The sequence below is a fragment of the Quercus lobata genome, chromosome 5, assembly GCF_001633185.2.
Source record: "Quercus lobata isolate SW786 chromosome 5, ValleyOak3.0 Primary Assembly, whole genome shotgun sequence".
In the NCBI taxonomy this organism is placed as follows: Eukaryota; Viridiplantae; Streptophyta; class Magnoliopsida; order Fagales; family Fagaceae; genus Quercus; species Quercus lobata.
In genome coordinates this window covers 74,297,432-74,317,470 of record NC_044908.1, presented here as the reverse complement: position 1 = coordinate 74,317,470, position 20,039 = coordinate 74,297,432, and the positions used below count along the sequence as shown (strand labels likewise).

Here is a 20,039-nt window from a genome sequence, read left to right as displayed (position 1 = left end):
ACTATTAACTCACTGATACTATACAGCTGGAGCAACAAACCATACAAAGATAAATGACTTTGTTTCCATATCTCTAAATTTACACTACTGAATACATGTTTACTTCACCTTTAAATACATATTACTTTATTTCAACTACTATTACAACTATTAATCAAAACTATCAAACACATATTATCTATTCAACCATTATCATGATTCTTAGACTTTAGACTTTACTAATTTTGTAGGCCTAAAAATACATAGGAAGCCATTGGACAATGCGGCCCAATGTTGAGTTTTGGATGCAACTCCCCATACAAACTCGGGTCTAGCAAGGTCACCCCTCCACATGGCTACGCATCGAAAAACAACCCCCCGACAGGTAGTTGGAAAAGCAGTGACATTTTACATCACAAATTTAGTTGGTCAACTCAAAGCTAACTTGTTATAATGCTAGATTAGTTTCAACTCAACTTATTCACATCTATGAACCAAGTTCACATTTTGTTTTGTGTGCGGGGATAGAAACCATTACAATAAAAACAATATATAAGGGTACGAAACAATATAATAATGAAAGATATAAAAATAAATTTCAATAAAAATATAAACATAAACATAAACATAAGAAAATAATAAAAATAAAAACTAACCGTTAAGTATTAGAAGTGAATAGATAATTGAATTTATATGTTTTATTAAAATTGATAAATTTTTGGGCTGGCTCTTCTCTTTAGGTTGATAGTAATAAAATTGGTTGTTCTATTGTTGTACGTGGTAAAAGCGGTTGTTTCTTATATGGGGTAAAAAAAATGCAAAAAATTAGGAAATTATTGAGGGAACCATATTATTATTTTTACAATAACATAAGTCCAAGAGTTAAAATTAAGGAGAAATATAATTTTTTTTTTTATATTTAATATGCTATTTTAAGTCGGATTACAATTGTGCAAGAATGCCAATTTGTATGAAAATTTAAATAATTTAAGGCAAATGGATAATGTGTTTCAATGCCTTTCTACAGGGGTTTCTAAGTTTTTTTGTTTAGTGTGTGTGTGTGTGTGTGTGTAATTTTTTTGGGTTTTCATTCATTACATAATTTAGGGCAAATCAGTAATGATATTACTCGTTTTAAGTTGGATCTAGGCTAGCTTGTGAAAAATTATGTTAAAGGGAATTTAGTGATCTTCAATATGAGCATGAATTCATCTCAATCACACGGTCAAATTCTTGGTCAAATCATGGTTAAACTCGGGTTGATTGCAGTCAAATTTAATCAATGTGAGGGAAATTTTTAGGACTATGAATTTTGATGTAAAATGATGAAATTTGGTGGTTTGGTGAATTTTTGAGTTTGTTTGATTGCGGGTCAATTTAGAAGTTTGGTCAATCAAGGATATTTTATCCACAGACCCAAAAAATTGGCTAATTTCACATTCAGTTAGAACAAACTAAATTGATTTTAACATTCTCATGAATCAAAGGTAAATTTTTTTTTTTTCAACTCAGTTTGGGATTTTACATACAAAAGGAGGATTGAAAATATACGATATCGACAATATGTGAGTGTGTCCTTACATTTATGTTTATGTTTATGTTTACATCGCAATATGTTTTTGTACATGCTCAAATGCATATATATCTATTACAATGTATTGCTAGGATAAGTACCCAAAATTTGCATCTTTGGAAGCACTTTCATTTGAAAAATATCTTTGGTTTAGCATTTTCATTTGCTTGCAAATTTTTTTATTTTTTTATGAAAGAAAATGGGTAGAGAGGGGCGACTTGAGTTGGGGTTTTCTACTTGGGCATGACCATAGTAACACTCTACTCGCTAGGCCTGGGGCCTACGAGAGTAGGGTATCTGAATAAGCCATAGTTGTACATCTAGCCCCATTGAGGATGACAAATATTTTTCATTTAATCCTATTAAATATAATGTAGACTTAATATTTAAGGAATATATATATCTCAAATGATTGTATGACAAAATATTAAGATATCAAACAAAAGTTTTGATTTTATATTTATTATAGATTAGATTTAGATATATCGATTTGAATTTTCTATATGGAAGCCCAAACAAAACTAAATTACATGTTCAAATTTTGTTCATTTTCGTTTTCCAATTTTAACCAACCATGATTGATAACCCAAAATTTGTTTTATTGTTTTGTCTCTTTACTTTGAGTTTCCCTTACTTTTTTTTTAAAGGAATGAATAACTTTTCTAATTTTTCTTGCCTAATCTTCTGAGATAGAAATCCTACTTCTTTAAGTGTCTGTGTGTGAAACTCCCAGTTGGAGACTTGAACCCAACAAGACCTTGTCCTTATTGGATAACCATTAAGGCAAAGGTGCGCGGTGGTTTATTAAGAACTAGCGTGATGGGCAAGAAAGATTTATATAAAGATGATATATATATATATATATGAGATGGGTTCAAGTTACACCTGGTGTAACTCCAAAGAGTTACACATTTTTTAAACCGTTGGATTTATTGGAGTTACACCTTTTTTAAACCATTGGATTTAAGTAAATCCAATGGTAAAAAAAGACTCTCATTAATATTAATATACTAATTGATCTCATTTATTATCCTTTATTTAATACATTCAATACTTATTTCTAAACCCAAAAAAATTTATACACTTGACTCTCTCTCTCTTTCCCTTTGCATGCCTCTCTCTATATCTCCTCCATGGTTCTTCCACCTCCATGGCCAGGTCACTAGCAGCAACCAAAAAAAAAAAAGCCAAGCCTTTGGAGTCTGGACTTTGTTGAATAACACAACTATTGTTTTTAGTTGTCCTCTATCTCCACATTTCTCTCTCTAGAACACTCTCTCTTTCTCCTCCATTGCTCTTCCACCTCCACGAATAGGTTGCCAGCAACCCAAAAAAAAAAAAACAAAAACAAAAAAACACAGCTGCCGGACACGGACATTAAATATTTTGGAAGAAATTAGTTTAAAATTCTAGTTTGAGCAATTATGTTTCCATCATTTTGTATTTGTGATATTTGTGAAATTTTTATAGAGACTGCACTCTTCATTGTTGCAATTCAGTTGCAACTTTATAACCATCATAACAAATGCTATTGCTTACAAGACAATAGTGCAATTCTAGCGAATTCATTACAACAATGCAATCCTATTGATTAAGGTAACATACTAATTATTGAAGAATTCTTATCTTCCTTTCCTAGAAAATATTTAAAATAAACTGAATTTTTTTTTCAACATGTGTATTTCATTGAAAGCCGTCCTTGGAGGCATTAACACGTTTTGGGCAGAATTGTTAACAGGCTTCCTCCAAAACGTTTTCATTATTAGTATACCCCAGATTACTAATTTTTATGAAAACAATCCATCTATTACATCTTCAAAACTTAAAAAAATAATATACAATCTTCAACTATATGCTCTGAAATCAACTTGATAAAACGTGGAGATAGAGAACAACTAAAAGCAATAGTTGTGTTATTCAACAAAGTCCGACAATTGTGGCTTTTTTTTTTTTTTTTTTTGCCAGCGATTTGGCCATGGAGATGGAAGAGCCGTGGAGGAGATAGAGAGAGAAAAGTGCAAAGAGAAAGAGAGAGAGACGTGTATTGGAGAGAGAGAGTCAAACGTATAAATTTTTTTGGGTTCAGAAATAAGTATGGAATGTATTAAATAAGTGATAATAAATGAGATCAATTAGAATATTAGCATTAATGAGGGGGTTTTTTTTTACCATTGGATCTAATTAAATCCAATGGTTTAAAAAAGGTGTAACTCTAATAGAGTTACACCAGGTGTAACTTGAACTCATCTCTCTCTCTCTCTCTCTCTCTCTCTCTATATATATATATATATATACTATAAAAGTATCTAAGAGTTATTTCCCAGATGGATTACTTATCTATCTATATATTACTAAAAGCTGAAACTTAGCATTTAATGTTGCTACACTCACATTGAGCCATGTCAGCAGTCATGTCATTTCCATAATATTTTTTTGTATTTTCCCAACAATTTAAAAATAGATTTTATCAATTTTAAAATAATAAAATAAATCTCACCTCTATCTTCACCATAAAGGCCACTTCTTATTAAATTAACTCCCACCACTATCTCCACCATTAAACCCATTTATTAATTCCCACCACTATCTCCACCATAAAGCCCATTTATTAATTCCCACCACTATCCCCACCATAATTCCCACCACTATATCTATATCTATATCAATTTCTCTCTTCATCTTTGCCAAAACCTATATTTTCAAACTCTTAGTCTAATTCTCACTAGCATTTTCCCTTAGAAACCAACAAACACAACGTTTCAGCTTTAGGAAGTTACAAATCTCACCTCTATCTCCACCATAAAGCCCACTTCCTATTAAATTAATTCCCACCACTATCTCCACCACAATTCCCACCACTATATCTATATATCTATATCTATATCTACATCAGTTTCTCTCTTCATCTTTGCCAAAACCTACAGTTTCAAACTCTTAATCTAATTCTCACTAGCATTTTCCCTAAAAACCGACAAACACAACATTCTGACTTTAGGAAGTTACAAATCTCACCTCTATCTCCACCATAAAGCCTACTTATTAATTTAATTCCCACCACTATCTCCACCATAATTCCCACCACTATATCTATATATCTATATCTTTATCTATATCAGTTTCTCTCTTCATCTTTGCCAAAACCTACAGTTTCAAACTCTTAATCTAATTCTCACTAGCATTTTCCCTTAAAAACCAACAAACACAACGTTTCGGCTCTAGGAAGTTACAAATTTGTACCTTTCATATTCCTTCTCCCTCAACTTCTTTCTTTATCTCTCTCTACGTTCTTCTCTCTGTCCCTCTATCTAAAACGCTAAAACAACCTTCTTTCATTCTACAACCCTTCCTTCTTCTTACCTCTCGCCTTTCTTTGAATCTAACAACGATGAAGAAGTATGATGGTTGAATCCGAACTGTTTAAATTGGAGCTATTGACAACGGTGTTGTTAAAGGCGAGAGTGGCCTCGATGATCGCCTCCTAGGCTATTTGTTTCTCCAACCCAGAAGACTGAGTCATCTTGCACAATGATTTAAAGGCTTCCCAACAGGTTTATAACTCCAAAGATCAAAACTTTTTTTTTCTTTTTTGTTTGGTGGGGTTCGTTGAAATTTACTATATGAATGAAATGTTTTATTTCTGAATGTGAGATTTGAAGAATATTTACTTATTTTGTAGTATTACATAAAGCCCAATTCGTGGGAATGCAAATCGAAACATATGGGAAGAATAGAAAGTAGTTTTTTTTTTGGATCAAGAAATGGATGTGTGAATATATATGGAGACTATGGTGATAATTAGTTGGTTGATAAATCTTTAATTTGAAAATAATTTGGAGGCCATGCTTAGCAAGTTGTTTTAATATGTGGTTAAATGGTATCCTTTATTTTGAAGCAAACTGGTTGTGTTAGATAGTGATTATTTAGAGTTTTGTTGTTACATTTGAATTATGCATCAATTCATAATTTTTGTGCTACTATTTAAACCCCTACTTTAAACTTGGATAAATTTCATAGTGTTACATGTGCACAAATAGTTTGATAAAATTCTTAAGTGATGTTTCATTGAACTTTTTTAAAATGGCATTTTTCATTCAATATAACAATAGTTGCCAACAATTTTTTATTTATTTGGATTATGTTTCTCCAACTTAAAATGAATTACTGGCTTCTATGGATGGCACCTATTCTTTGAACTTGATTTTAGGTTTTTTTTTTTTTTATTCTATTCTTTTAGAAAACTTATACATTCTCCAATTGTAAGTTTTGGTTTGGTTGACAGATCTTGAATTGGCAAGCAAGCTAAAGCTACCTTTAATAGTTTTAAGGTTGGTAATTAAAGTCATTCATTAACCTAGCAGATGTTTAGGATTGTGTTTGTTTCTAAAGGGGTGGTATCTCTCTCTACTATTAGATGAAATTTGTTTTTTTTTTTTTTTTTTAATTTAAATTTTATTTTATTTTATTTATCTTGTGTTTGGTTCTAAATGGTAAGTGTTTTTTCTTGAATCATCTTTTTGGTTGCTTTGAATTAATCTATTCTATAGGTGTTCTTTTGGTGTTGCATAACATATGCTCGGTGAAATCTCTTTTAAATTTGATGTGACATCTTTCCATTCAAAGTTTTTTCCCCTCCTCATGTTGTGATAAATCTAAGTAGCTATACTTTGGCTATAAAAAATTAATTTTTCTATGCAAATGATTAATTTGGTTATAATAGAAATTTCCCAAATATATTTATTTAAATAAAAAATTAATTTGATTGTAGACAACTTAACTACTTTTATGACTCCATGAATTGACAAATATGTCATTTACTATGATATACAAATTTTGTGCATATCATTTATAGGTTTAATTTTCTTTCTTGCTTGTTTTGCACTTCCTATGAATGGTTTAAATTTTTTTTTCATTGCTTGCTTTGACTAATTTTGCTTATTGTTGATTTCATCAAAGAGTAGTATTACCAACAAAATAAAGAAAAAAAAAAAAAAGGAAAGGGAGAATTGAGGCTGTGGGTCATAATAGGTAGGCTTTTTATTTTTTTGTTTATATTTTTCAATGTACTGTTATGATTTTATGAGATTGTTATGCCCCTTTGTAAATTATTAGCCATTTGCTCTAACCTCTAAATTTGGAATGATGTTCGAGGACTATATAATGGTTGTTGGAGCATCAAAGCCAACTGCAGTAGTTGATGCTGATAGGTTTTCCAGTATGAAAAGGTGAATGTTGGTGAGTTTTATTTAGTTTCAATTTATTTATAATGTATAAATTGTGTTTCACATCTTCGACCTTATGAAGTTGACGAGTCCAAACAAGTTCCTATAAGTACACTTTGGTGAGATTTTTTATCTTCAAAGAATTGGCATAACAATTATCATGGAATTTATTGTAGCATAGGAACTATAAAGCAATCTACTATACATAGCCATGAATTTTGATTGGGTAAAATACTATTTTGATCCCTAAACTTTGACAAAAATTTGTTTTTCGTCCCTAAACTTTAAAAAGTTCTTTTTTCATCCTAAACTTTGTAACGAGTTTTTTTTTTTAATGGTTTAGAGACAAAAATAAGGATGAAAAAGGAACTGATTTCAATAATTTAGGGATGAAAAGTAAAGTTTAAGGACATAAATAAAACATTTTCAATAGTTTAGGGATGAAAAATGAACTTTTCAATAGTTTAGTGACAAAAAATGAACTCCTTAAAGTTCAGGGATGAAAAACAAAATTTTGATAAAGTTTAGGGACATTTTGATTCTATATATCTATTATACCAAGCAATGATTGATGCTTTTGAATGCTTAAGATTCTACCCACAATTTGTTCAGTTTTCATGGATAATTTATTGTTTTAGGTTTAGGTTATTCATGATACTTAGATTCAGAGTTTGAACTTTTGGATTAAGTTTACTGGTGTCCTTCATTGCTTTGAGAAGTAAATTTTGACTTGAACGAATAAGATGAACTAAAGTATATATGAATGAAATAAGATGCATGTGGCTGTGTTGTCAATTGCCATTACTCGTATTCTATACCATATATAAACTCTACAATGACGTAGCTCTTCATTATAACGAATGGTCTTGGTTGATGAAAGTGAAAAATCACTGTAGATAAAAATCGAAACTACTATCTTTATTTTGAACTCATACGTGCTCAATTAGGATTGATATATATTGGTCATGGTGAGCAAAGAAAACAAAACTTATTTTTTATTTTGCACACATGCATGCATTGAATATATGAACAGAATGGCTTTAGTCAATTCGCCAGATAATGTCTTCCAACTCTTTTTCACATTGCTTCACAGAATTAACATCTTCTGTTGATGGTGTTTGATGATGTGTAAGGCTATAAGATGTTGAAACATAAGAAACTCTAGGATCTTTTGTTTTTGGTTTTGCATAGTAAGAGCATGCAATTACAAAAGGAAAAACCCACCCACACTCCAAAACGAGAAAAAAAGGGCACTTAGATTTGGGCAAAAGTGACTTTTATTTACTCAAAATCATTGGCTGAAACTATTTCACTTAAAATTGTTCATACGTAGGTTTAAAGAAAAGAGATGGGACTCTAGAAAGAGGATGCTTGGGTGACGATTGTTAGGTGAATGATATCCAAAATCATATAAGTGTAAAATATATTTATGTAATGAGGTTTATTTATATGTAATAATTTATAATAGAAAATAACGTTAATTTATATGTAATATGAAGTCGTATAGATTTGTTAGTGCAAAAATGAATGTAGATTTTGCATAAAATTCTCTCATTGCCTTGATTTTTTTATAAAAAAAAAAAAATTACCATCCTTTTACTTTTATGTTGTATTCTCTTTTTTCTTTTAGTTTATTTTTGATGGGCTAATTAGGCTCTTTTTGATATTTGATTTCTTTTAAGCTCATATTCCATGTTAATTAGAATTTAGAGGTGCATGTTTAAGAAGAATAAAAAGAATAGATGGGATTCTAGAATGATATTTATGTTAAAGTTTTGACTATAGTAGATAGCATGCTTGATCCTAAGAAGTCACAATTATTATTTTTTAGACCTTAACAGTATCAAATTGGTCTCTGCAATTGTTGGGAAATTATTCTAAAAGCCTTTCTAAGCATTTAGATTCATTTATATTAATTTATCTTTAATGCAGTCACACATTTGTTTTATCTTTGTTATTATAAATATAAGTGATTTTAAATTTAACAATCTTGTGCATCGCACAGGTTAATGACTAGTTATTTGTTATTTTAAATCATCTCAATTAAAGAATTCAATTAAAATTAGGCTGTGGGTTCCAGTTAGCTCAACTGGTAAAATGTATAAGAAACTCTCTCAAAAAAAAAATTAAAATTAGGCTAAAATGCAATATTTATCCTCTAAATTTCACCACTTTTTATTCTAGTATTCTAAGTTTGCATTCTATAATATCAGTTCTCTAAGTTTTAACCTTCCTCAATTCATTCATCCGTTAACATTCCATGCATTACTGCCATTAACCTGCCCAAAACGATGCTGTTCTGGCCTTAATTTAATATTTAATTTTTTTTTTTAATGTTAATTAAAAAAAAAAAAAAACCCAGAAATTAAAAGAAGCCAACGATGTCGTCCCTCTCCATTGAAGAACACAGAATACAAACCCCACCCACCCCTAGCCTAACTCGAGGGAAGACAAATCGAGGTAGAGGTGGCTCAGTTCCATGAGGTGTACTCGGCGAGTTCGCTCCAGGAGGTGCTGCACCAGGCCAATACTCGACGGCTCCAGTTCAAAGAAAGAGTAGACACTCGTCGTAGCGCCGTAGTAATCGTTTGAGTAAGTTGAGCAGATTTTGGGGTTTCAGTTTCAGTGTGTTCTTGTGGGTATCGGCTTAATTGTTGCTTTGTTCATGCGTGTGTATATTCATTCACCAGGACATTTTTCAACTTTTCAACTTTATTAAAGCAAAGGGGGTAAGTGATGATGGTGAACAAAGACATGTTGTCTAGTGATTTAATAAAGGATATGACTACTTGGGGTTGTCTTTATATGGTGTTAAACTTGTAATAGCCGTGAAATAAAATACTTGGTTCAAGTATATTCTGAAAATTGAAAAAGAAAGGAAAAAAAAAAGAAAAGAAAAAAGAGAGAGAGGATTGACGACTACTAAAATTACAGGTTCATCCACAGGACTGATGAGTATTAAAATTACAGGGTCGCCTCCATTTAAGCTCAGACATACATTACTCAAAGCAGCCAGAAGAGCCATTAAGAGATTGCCAATGGTTACACTCATAATGAGGCTCCCAACAGCTGTGCTAAGGCTATAATTAAGCCCCCAAGCACCAGGAGAAATGTATGCACATTCAAACACATAATTACATTCTGATTCTCTAAAAGATATTGAGAACTCTATTGATTTAGTCATTGGAGAAAGATTGGCTAACGCCACTCCAGTGCCTTTCTCTCTCATCTTTTTAGGGAACATTACCTCATCCAGGGCCTAGATCAGGTCCTTGACTGATGACCATTTTTAGCATCGTCAAGGATGTATTCTTAAATTGATATGAGTCATAAGACAATGAAGTAACTTGTTTAGCCAAACCTATACTTTAAGGCAATGCGTCGAAGAGTAATGTTGTATTGGTAGTTGAATTTGGGACTATCTGCTAAGTAACTAGTGCAATGTTCTGTTTTGTTTTTTTAATAATGATATATACTAGAGATCCTCTTTAAAAAAAAAAAAAGTATAGTAAATGGTACCAAAGTTTTTTGTATAAATTTCTGTTTTGCATGTATGGACCGTATGGTATGTAAACAAGTAAAAATAAAATTATTTCAAGAAATCTTTCACACTTAGACAAATCTGAATTAATAGATTGTCTATTCTTCCTTTTCTTTGTTTCCCTTATGTATCTTGCGGTAGAATATTATAGTTGCTGATTCAGGTAAGCATATTTCTTTAAACTGTTTTATTTGAATTCATTGGATTGGAGTTGAACTTGGGGAATGCCTCAGCTAGGGTAATTTCTTTAGTTGGAATGTTTATTATTTTTTAAAAATGTTTTTAAGGATATTAAGTGTCTCCTCCCTGTCAATTCATTCTAGACTGGAGACCATCTATTGTGTAAATAAACAGTGTGACAGATAACATCTTGGTAAAATGTCTAGCTGTCAATCATATGAATGGATTAGTAAGAAAGATTCTGAAGGTATTGCAGGAAAATCAACATTTGGAAGAAATGAACAAATGAAATGAAGATAACATCAATGCTAACATGTAGAAGACAATCAAAAGGCTGGGAGAAGAAAATAGTGCAGGAAAAAGATATATCGCAGAGATGAAACAAAGGAAGAAAGGGAATATATGGTGCTATGTATGCGCTATGTGCATATTTTTTATTTCCATCTTCATACTTAGCGCAGATATGCAATTTAGGACTAACAAAAGAATGCATTTGCCCTAATTTTATAATGTGTAATGACATTTTTTTTTTTTTTTTTTGAGAAGAAATGTGTAAGGATATGTCATGGTGTAATGTGAATTTTACCTTGTAATGCAGGGCTAGTTCTTTTGAATGAAAGTGTGTATAGTAGGGAGCACATCTGAATTATATGCTAGTTCTTGTAGTACAGTTGGATGCTCTGGTATCTATTATGTGTATTCCAGAGAAACAACTAACAACAATAAGTAGAAAAGAACAATAAAATGCATTATTTAGAACAGGGAAGTGCATAAATTTAGTTCTTTTGAATGAAAGTGTGACTTAAATGAATTCTACAAATAACATCACAGAATGCCTGCCTAAGCAATTGTTTGTAACGTCATAAAATAAAAATAAAAATTCTTGCAATGTAATTTTAATAAGAACATGTTGAAAGCTTGTATATAAGACAAATTCAGCCCTGTAAAGAACATTTCTAGCATATGATGCAGAAAAATTCAACTCTCGTCATAATACCTGCCAAATATTTGTTGCCTTAACAATATTGGCAATTACATAAGTCACTGTTCAATAATACCACAAAATATTTATTTTCTTAACAGTTTGGACAATCACATAAGAAAATATCTGCCTAGGTAATTAACTGTAACAGTTGGTAATAACTCCAAAAAATAATTGTTGTCTTAACAGTTTGGGCAGTTACATCACAAAATACCTGCCTAAGTAGTTGTCAATACCATCACAATTTTTGGCATAGATCATGAACAAAAAGAAACTAAAAGTCATAAAAACATCCCTAAAGTTATGTTGCTAGAATTAACTAAGTTCTACTACTTTGTTGACTACTTTATGCACTATCAGCTTCTGCTCTATATCTCATTGAGTTCTCCTCAAAATTGGCAGCCTGCCTGTGAAAAATTACATACCCATTAGACTTTCCCATAAAAACAAGTTCGTATTAGTAACAAAGATGATATATATTACACATACATTACTTTCTTGGTTCCTAAATGCACCATCCACTTGAACTCTAAATCCCATGAAATGCTCCTCAGAGTTGAAAGCCTGCAAGTGAAGAACATTAGCATTGTACATGATAAATGAATTAATTATCTAATTGAAATAAATTCAAATACTCTCTTTTTACAGCCTAGACTCTAGAGTCTTGTGAATCAATTCGCGGCATCTTTTAATGTTTCCAATTAAAGAAATGTTCCAGTGTTCAAATCCTCCACCCCCAATTATCAAATTACCAAAAAATTAAAATAAATTCTCTTCCAGTTATTAGAGAGACATACCACTAGTCTATATAATGTCTAATAGTTTAGAAAAGTTTATTCTCATTCTTTACAAAAGTCTAGTACTATCTTTTTGGTACCTATATTACCTAGTTGTAAAAGAGGGTACCGTTTTTGAATTTAGAGTTTCTTATCTTACTTAGTAGTGCATACTAGTAACTTCTCGGAAAATGTGGTAGGGCTATTGTATTTTGCATCAGTTGCTCAGCAACAAAAAGTATTGCGAAGCACCATGTTCTTAATTTTCTCTCTATTTTGAGGTGATGTACAACTTTTGTAAAAGTATTATTACTTAAATGCATAACTTTGTAAATTATAACTTTCAATTTTATTTACTAGTTTAAGTTTATAGGAAGAGCAAGAAGTGGAGCATCAGTTTCTTTTTAAGGGGGGAATCAAACAATCCTATGGCCAAATAAGAATATTGTTGAGTGAGTTGCAGAGTGGAGAATTAAATTCTTTTTAAGTGGGGAATCGGCAACCCTTTATGGAAAATAGAATAATCGATTTTCAATTTGCTTTATATTATTTTTTGGCAGTGAAAAATGTGCGCAACAATTAGAATTAAGCACTATTACATGTTTTCACGCTACATGATTTCCATATCTCTCTCTTTCTCATATACCTCCTCCTAGTAGTAAATGCATATACACTGATCAACCATTCCATTTGGTTATAGCATTAGTCCAGCAGGGGATTTCTTTGCCATATGGGAATTCTAATACTACTTCAAAAGGTTTTCTTTCTGTTAGAGATGTTCCTATTACCTCTCTTAATATTATGTGATCTCCAAGCTCTTAAGAGCACGGTTCAATCTCCATTCCCCACAAACTTTCTCTTTGGCACTGCCTCCTCTTCTTATCAGGTTTTCCTTTATAAACTGCTAAATACTAATACTCTTTGGCCAATATTTTCAGACTTCTTAATTTCTCCAAGTCATGCATACTATTACCACTGAAAACACAAACTTAAAAAAAAAAACTCATATCTTGCAATTAATGCTTGATGATATATATATATATATATATATATATATATATATATATATCTTACACACACACAAGATATGTATACAGAAAAATCTTACATGTACACTTGCAGTTCGAAGGCGCTTACTTGAGTGATGGTAAAGGTTTGAACAATTGGGATGTTTACACTCACAAACCAGGTGATATGACCTCTCAGTTTAGCTCAAGTGTGCTAATATGAAGCTCAGATGATATGACTAATTCAGTATGAATTTAGGAAAATGCTAAATTTATTATCAATTTTACTATCAAAAGATTTATAAACCAGACATGGTAATGAATATAATTAGTAACACATCAACAAAATAATAAGTTTTTGAATTAATTTGTAAAACCTATGTAATTAAATTGCATGCATTTGTGGGTTCCAGTTAGCTGAATGGGTAAAATCTCTGATGGTTATATAAGAGATCCGGGATTCAATCTCCACCTACACCAAAAATTGATTGGTTTTTTGGTCTGATGATAAAGGGCTATTATCAGGAGCGAACACCATAGGTTGAAACTCTCTAAAAAAAAATTTCATGCATTTTAATGCATAACTGATGAATTTAATCTCACTTGCAATAATGTGTAATTCATAAAGATTCTTATAGAATTATTTTGCATGTAATGTTGTGAGGTGGTTGGCTAATTTGGGAATGTTGTGAAATTATCTTCTGTGAAGTTTTGTTACATTCCTAACTTCCCTGATTAAAGATAACATTTCTTTTACTATTCAAGTAATAAACTATAAATCATCTAGAGGCCACACAAACAATACTTACTCATTACAAAGATATTATCCATTTTATTTTTATTTTTCTTATTTGTATATTCCATTTAAGGATGACATTAATTGGAATAGGATAGAGCCATATCATGGGTACCTCGTCCCTTTTCAAGATAAGTGGGATAGGATAGGGTAGGAAAAGGATGGGAAGAAAGTATTTTTCCCTCTTTAATAAGTCGTTTTCATCCACTCTTGGTAGAGGTTTAAGACATGATGGAACAAGGCTAGTAAAATCAGTCGTTCGTCCTCTCTTGGTGGAGGAGGTTTAGGACATGATGGAATGAGGCTAGTAAAATCAGTAGTTTGTCCTCTCTTGGTGGAGGTGGCATTACATGCACCGCAAGTTAGGCAAAATAGGATGCGACATTTTGTTGTCCTTAATTCCATTTCAATAAGAGATTAAGAGGTTAATCTATAATTTTAATTGCAGGTACCATAATTGATGGAAGCAATGGGGATGTTGCTGTGGATCATTATCATCTTTATCCAGTATGACCTTTGTGACTTGTCCCTTTTCATCCCCTTCAGTTTTTTTATAATTTCATAATGCATGGTCTATTGATCTTAAATAAAAAAATAAAATAAAATAAAATAAAAAATAAAATAAAAAATAAAAATAAAAATTGAATGGTCCATGCATAATATTTGGTAGAAATTAGAATAATTATAGTCAGGACCCAGGAGCTGCCCATTACATAATAAGCGCGGTTGAGTAAAAAAGAATTCTTTTCTTCCAAAATTTTACAAAAGCCACTTTTTGAAAAGCTATACCAATTACCAAATAATTCCTACAACATGAGGTTGAAGTGATTTTCGTAAATACCATGACCTGAAATATGTACCAAACCAACGTGAGTTTGATTAATTAATTGATTTCAACTTACCTAAGATACATTTCCGACAAAGTTTAATGACTTGGAAAAGATCTATTCCAATTAAATCCTAAAATTCCCTCTCATTTTAGTCGGACATGCAACGCATGACATTTATTTGATTTTTAAATGCCATGTCTTACATCTAATAAAAATTAGAGGAGATTGGAGTAATTAATGGGAGAAGATCTTATCCTGTGTGTCGCAAGAGATGTCTTTATATGGTGCAAGTAAACTAAATTATGCAATGTTGTCATTTATAGAAATTTTAAGGTGAATTGTTGACATCAGGAAGACATAGATCTAATGACTTCCCTCGGAGTGAACAGCTATCGGTTCTCAATTTCATGGGCAAGAATTTTACCTAGTAAGATTTATTTTGTTGGCATGTATGTAACATAATTTGTGCTTGGAACTTTTGCAAGTAAACATGAAAAATTCTCTAAATTTTCTCAGAAGGGAAATTGGGAAATGTCAATTTGGATGGCATTAACTTCTACAACAAGCTTATTGATGGTCTCCTACATAAAGGTTTACTTCCATCTTGATTAGTTTTTAGCGTATTAAAGACTGATTGATTGCACCAAGTTTTTTGCAAACTAAATTCAGGTGAATAAACACCAATGTGAAGCTGCACATAAAATTATCACTTTAACACTGTATTATGCATGTTTCTATTCTTAATTGTGCAATCTACAGGAATCCAACCATTTGTAACGTTGACCCATTTTGATATTCCTCAAGAACTCGAGGAGAAGTATGGAGGTTGGCTCAGTCCCAAATCACAGTAAGCAAACCAGATATCAATAGCCTATGTAATTTTGTAGAATATATCGGTAGATTTTTATTTAATAGAAGAATGACAAATTTTACAAATAGGGTTCTAGTTCTATGTTTGGTGTATCTTTGACTATGCTATACATTACACAGTATTGCTAGAGACAAATTTTCCCCAACATGTTAAGATGAAAAATTGTTATTAGAAGAACATCACTATCACATGACTCATAACTCACTACTAATACAAGCTTTATTATGCACCATTTGAGACAAGTAACATCAACAATTTTTATATCACTAGATTTATTGATATGGAATGTTGTAACATGCTACACACCATTTTCCAGGGAGGAATTTGCATATTTTGCTGAAATCTGTTTTAAGTTCTTCGGAGATAGGGTCAAGTACTGGGCCACCTTCAATGAGCCAAATTGCCAAGTGATAATGGGGTACCGCACAGGTGAATTCCCACCGTCGCGTTGCTCAGGTCCCTTTGGAAATTGTACTCATGGGGATTCAGAGAGGGAGCCCTTTGTAGCAGCCCATAATATTATTCTAGCACATGCAGCTGCTGTTCAAAATTATAGAACAAAATTCCAGGTACTAACATTATTTTATAGCTAGGATAATTTCTAAGGGACAATGACCAAATCAAAACTCAGGACAGTGCCTGTGTTTCTACTTACATTTTTTTTTTTTAACAATTCAATAGTACAATGGGGAAAGGCTTTTGAACTCTAATTTTCCTAATAAAGAAGAAAAAACTATTCCATTGAATTAACAATATTCTTAACTATGTATTTTGGTATGAACTTTTGAAGCATACTATATATAGAGGGAGTGATTATACAGAGTAAGAAGTAGTTATATGCCAAAATAGAAAACACTCTCGAAAGACATTGTATGCTTGCTAACTAGATCAATGAACATCCAGAAAGAACAAGAAGGTAGCATTGGGATTGTCTTACATGCCGCCTGGTTTGAACCCATTAGCAACTCCACACCAGACAAGCTGGCAGCTGAAAGAGCCCAATCCTTCTTTTTGAACTGGTAAATATCCATTTGTCAATCATCAATATTTTTATGTGAGTGATGTTAAAAATACTAAAATTTTGATTATATAAGCCTTACAAATTGATGTGTCATCAATCACAGAAATGTAACCTTCACTTTTTTTTTTCTTTTTTTCTGAGACCATTTAGTCATTTATATACTATGTTATTGAAGTGACACTAATCACATTTATTATAACATCAGTTTGTAAAACTTTTATAGTAAAATTGACACTGAATTTCACATTTTATGTGTCAAATAGGCACAAACGTTCAAATGTGGTTGGCATATCATGAATCTTGAATCAATTTTAATGCAGGTTCTTGGACCCAATAATATTCAGAGATTATCCAGCAGAGATGAAAGAAATTCTAGGATCTATCTTGCCAGAATTTTCAAACAATGATAGGGAAATGCTAAAGAATGGATTGGATTTTATTGGCATCAACCAGTACACCAGTTACTACGTCCAAGACTGCATTTCCTCCATATGTGAACCTGGACCAGGGGTGACCAAGACAGAAGGTTATTACCGACAAAGTTCACAGAAAGATGGCATGCACATTGGAGAACCTGTACGAAACTTCAACTTTATAACAAGAGTGATGTTAGGGATACCACAAACTTTACAACATAAGCCATACAAACTAATGTGTCAGTCAGTGGTGAAGTCAGAGGTTTTTCATTTTTTATTTTTCTGGCAAGCCTATAAGTAAAAGTAAACCCTAAGTGATAACTCCAAGTGGTTTTCTATCACATAGTGCAAAGTCGAAGTAGGTCTGGGTGATAACCCTAGATCATCTATATTTATTTTTCCTATTAGAGAGCCCTGGTTTGTCTTGTGTCTCTTTGTCAATCATTGCTGAAGCTTTTTGATTGTACAGACTGATTTGGAATGGCTAAATGTTTACCCACTGGGAATGGAGAAAATGGTTACCTATGTAATGGACAGATACAATAACATACCCATGTTCATTACAGAAAATGGTAAGCAAAAGGCTAATAATCTCCTTGGTGGTTTCTGCATATTTTTTAACTTTTACAGAAATTTAAGTCACGGATCTTGTAGGGTATGGCGAGGAGGACAATCCAAATATCACCGTAGAAGAGCTTCACCACGATGTTAAAAGAGTAGAGTACATGGACCACTACTTAGATGCACTCTTGAGAGCAGTAAGGTAAGAATATAGCCACAATATTAGGCATTTTTTCAACTTATATTATCAATAAACTAGCACTATCTTACAAATCCGGGTTTATATACAACCTATGCACAGCATCCCATAGAACAAAAGAGGGAGGCGCCACATTAATGATCTTTGATTTGTTATGTCCCCTTCCCATCAATGCTAATTAGTCTGCACAATAATTTCATTGATCTTAACAAAGTTGTGGTGCACTACCACAAAAGAGGTCTAAGTACATTTTCAGTTTTTCTACTTTGACTTGAAATGGTATTGTCCCGGTCAAGTGTTACACTTGGAGAGGCAATCAGATTATTCCTTTGCAATTACGTTTTGAGTTAAACTGAGATGTACTTTGGATAGGCAATATATAATTTCATAACAATGCTCCGTTACTAGACGAGTATTTAAGACAATCAAATTCTTATGATTCTCTCTCTCTCTCTCTTTGTGATCAGGAAAGGAGCAGATGTGAGGGGTTACTTTACCTGGTCCTTGCTTGACAACTTTGAGTGGAATTTTGGATATACAATAAGGTTCGGAATCCACCATGTTGACTATACCACGCTGAAGAGAACCCCAAAATTATCAGCAAGTTGGTACAAACAGTTCATTGCAAAGCATACGATCAATCCCATAAAACCAAAGAGTGATCAGGAACAGTTCCAGTATTAATTAAATATCTTATTTCTCAATGTTTTGATACCAAAAAAGAAAAAGTGAAAAACATGGCCATATGTTGTTCACCTGGAGGAAAAGAAAAGTTTGCTGTTTACTAGCATATATCCAAAACATTCTCTACATCCTTCACTTTGAAATCACATGTACAAGCTTGTTTGGCTAAAGTTGTGTTGGTTGTTTCAAAAATTAAGTTTGTAGACCACATAAAGTGCATATCAATGATGGGATAGATGATCATTTTCCATTCATCATTGAGTTTCTGCATGTTTCTACTATGTGCTCGGCAATTTTGAGGATCTTCACTGCATTTAATCTTCCATTTATCCACCCTGCATGTTAGTTCCCTTTTTCTTCTCTCTCTTGTTATTAATGCATGTTCTAAAATACCATGAGAATACAATATGCATATGTGTGTGTGTGCGCGCGTATATATATATGTCCCTTTTTTTAAGTAAGGAGATCTTAAACTATGATGCATATTCATAGTACAGAATGCAATGATGTGGGTGAACTTGTAATTCATGGGAAGGATGGAAATGCAATTCATGTCGAAGGTGCAAATCACACAAACTACGATTTTCACAAGATGAGGGGTAATTAGGGCATAATGGGGGCTGTCGTTTTGATTTTGGGTTTCCTTTGCGAGGAACACTGAGCAAGGTTTGATGTGAAAATTCTCAATGAGCAAAGAGGTATTGGGTATGTGATGCAAACGTTCTCCGTAAAAAATAGCCAGTTTGGATTGCCTTTTTTAAATATTGTAAATAATGTATAAAAAAGTGAACACACACACATATATATATATAGCATTGAAATGACAACCAAACTATGCACCTCTAGTATTTACAGTTATCCAAGTAATTTTACAAAACATCAATTCATTTGAGGCACAAATTTTTGTGAGGTCAGATCAGATACAATTGAGAAATTATTGTGCCAGCAGGTTTGTCTAAAACCACATAGCACTCAGTCACACCTATAATTCTTGATTTCCAGTCAATTGCATAGCACCTGATTAAAATTTAAATTCAACAAGCACCATGCTAGTAAAAATGTTAATAAACTCTATCAACATTATGTTTTACATTGTGAAGGGTTTTGGGTGTACATGCACTTGTAATTATGTTCCAGCTTCAATAAACTGGTCTACATGAGTTATCCTAAAAGTGTTCAGTGCTTCTCATACTGTTTCCTCTGATGGAAGCTCTATTTCTCAGTACCAACGTAGCTATAACTTCTTCAAATATCCTAATTTGCTCAGAAGTTGCACATGGAGGAGGCTTTGGACATATGATGGCATAAAATATAGCTCCAAGACGGATGAGATCTGCAGCAAACTTTCAAACAATGAAATCATCTATTTATCACTTCATCCTGAAAAATTCTAGGAGAATGAAA

At 32.2% G+C, this 20,039-nt stretch overlaps 1 protein-coding gene across 4 annotated transcripts; it reads left to right on the top strand.

Moving 5' to 3' along the window:
* Positions 1-12,834: 12,834 nt before the first annotated feature.
* LOC115988606 (beta-glucosidase 45-like) lies at positions 12,835-18,972 on the top strand. 4 transcript variants are annotated; one of them, XM_031112168.1, is made up of 12 exons: positions 12,835-13,136; positions 13,373-13,439; positions 14,502-14,560; positions 15,235-15,310; positions 15,400-15,474; positions 15,643-15,730; positions 16,071-16,323; positions 16,658-16,773; positions 17,096-17,351; positions 17,661-17,763; positions 17,846-17,954; positions 18,419-18,972. In XM_031112168.1, exons 1-12 carry the CDS (start codon positions 12,981-12,983, stop codon positions 18,633-18,635), a joined length of 1,575 nt encoding a protein of 524 aa, XP_030968028.1. In that variant the 5' UTR covers positions 12,835-12,980; the 3' UTR covers positions 18,636-18,972. The 4 variants fall into 4 exon arrangements, with proteins under 4 accessions (XP_030968028.1, XP_030968032.1, XP_030968029.1 ...); XM_031112172.1 differs by lacking the exon at positions 13,373-13,439 and having other exon boundaries at positions 13,050-13,136; positions 15,239-15,310; XM_031112169.1 differs by lacking the exon at positions 13,373-13,439 and having other exon boundaries at positions 13,050-13,136.
* Positions 18,973-20,039: the final 1,067 nt, after the last annotated feature.

Bases quoted from the DNA above. Each gene is read 5' to 3' on its own strand.
- LOC115988606 (XM_031112168.1), top strand. From the start codon at position 12,981: ATGGGAATTCTAATACTACTTCAAAAGGTTTTCTTTCTGTTAGAGATG. The intron at 15,475-15,642 runs GTTTACTTCCAT...TGCAATCTACAG, and splicing joins TGATGGTCTCCTACATAAAG to GAATCCAACCATTTGTAACG. The intron at 17,955-18,418 runs GTAAGAATATAG...CTTTGTGATCAG, and splicing joins GCACTCTTGAGAGCAGTAAG to GAAAGGAGCAGATGTGAGGG.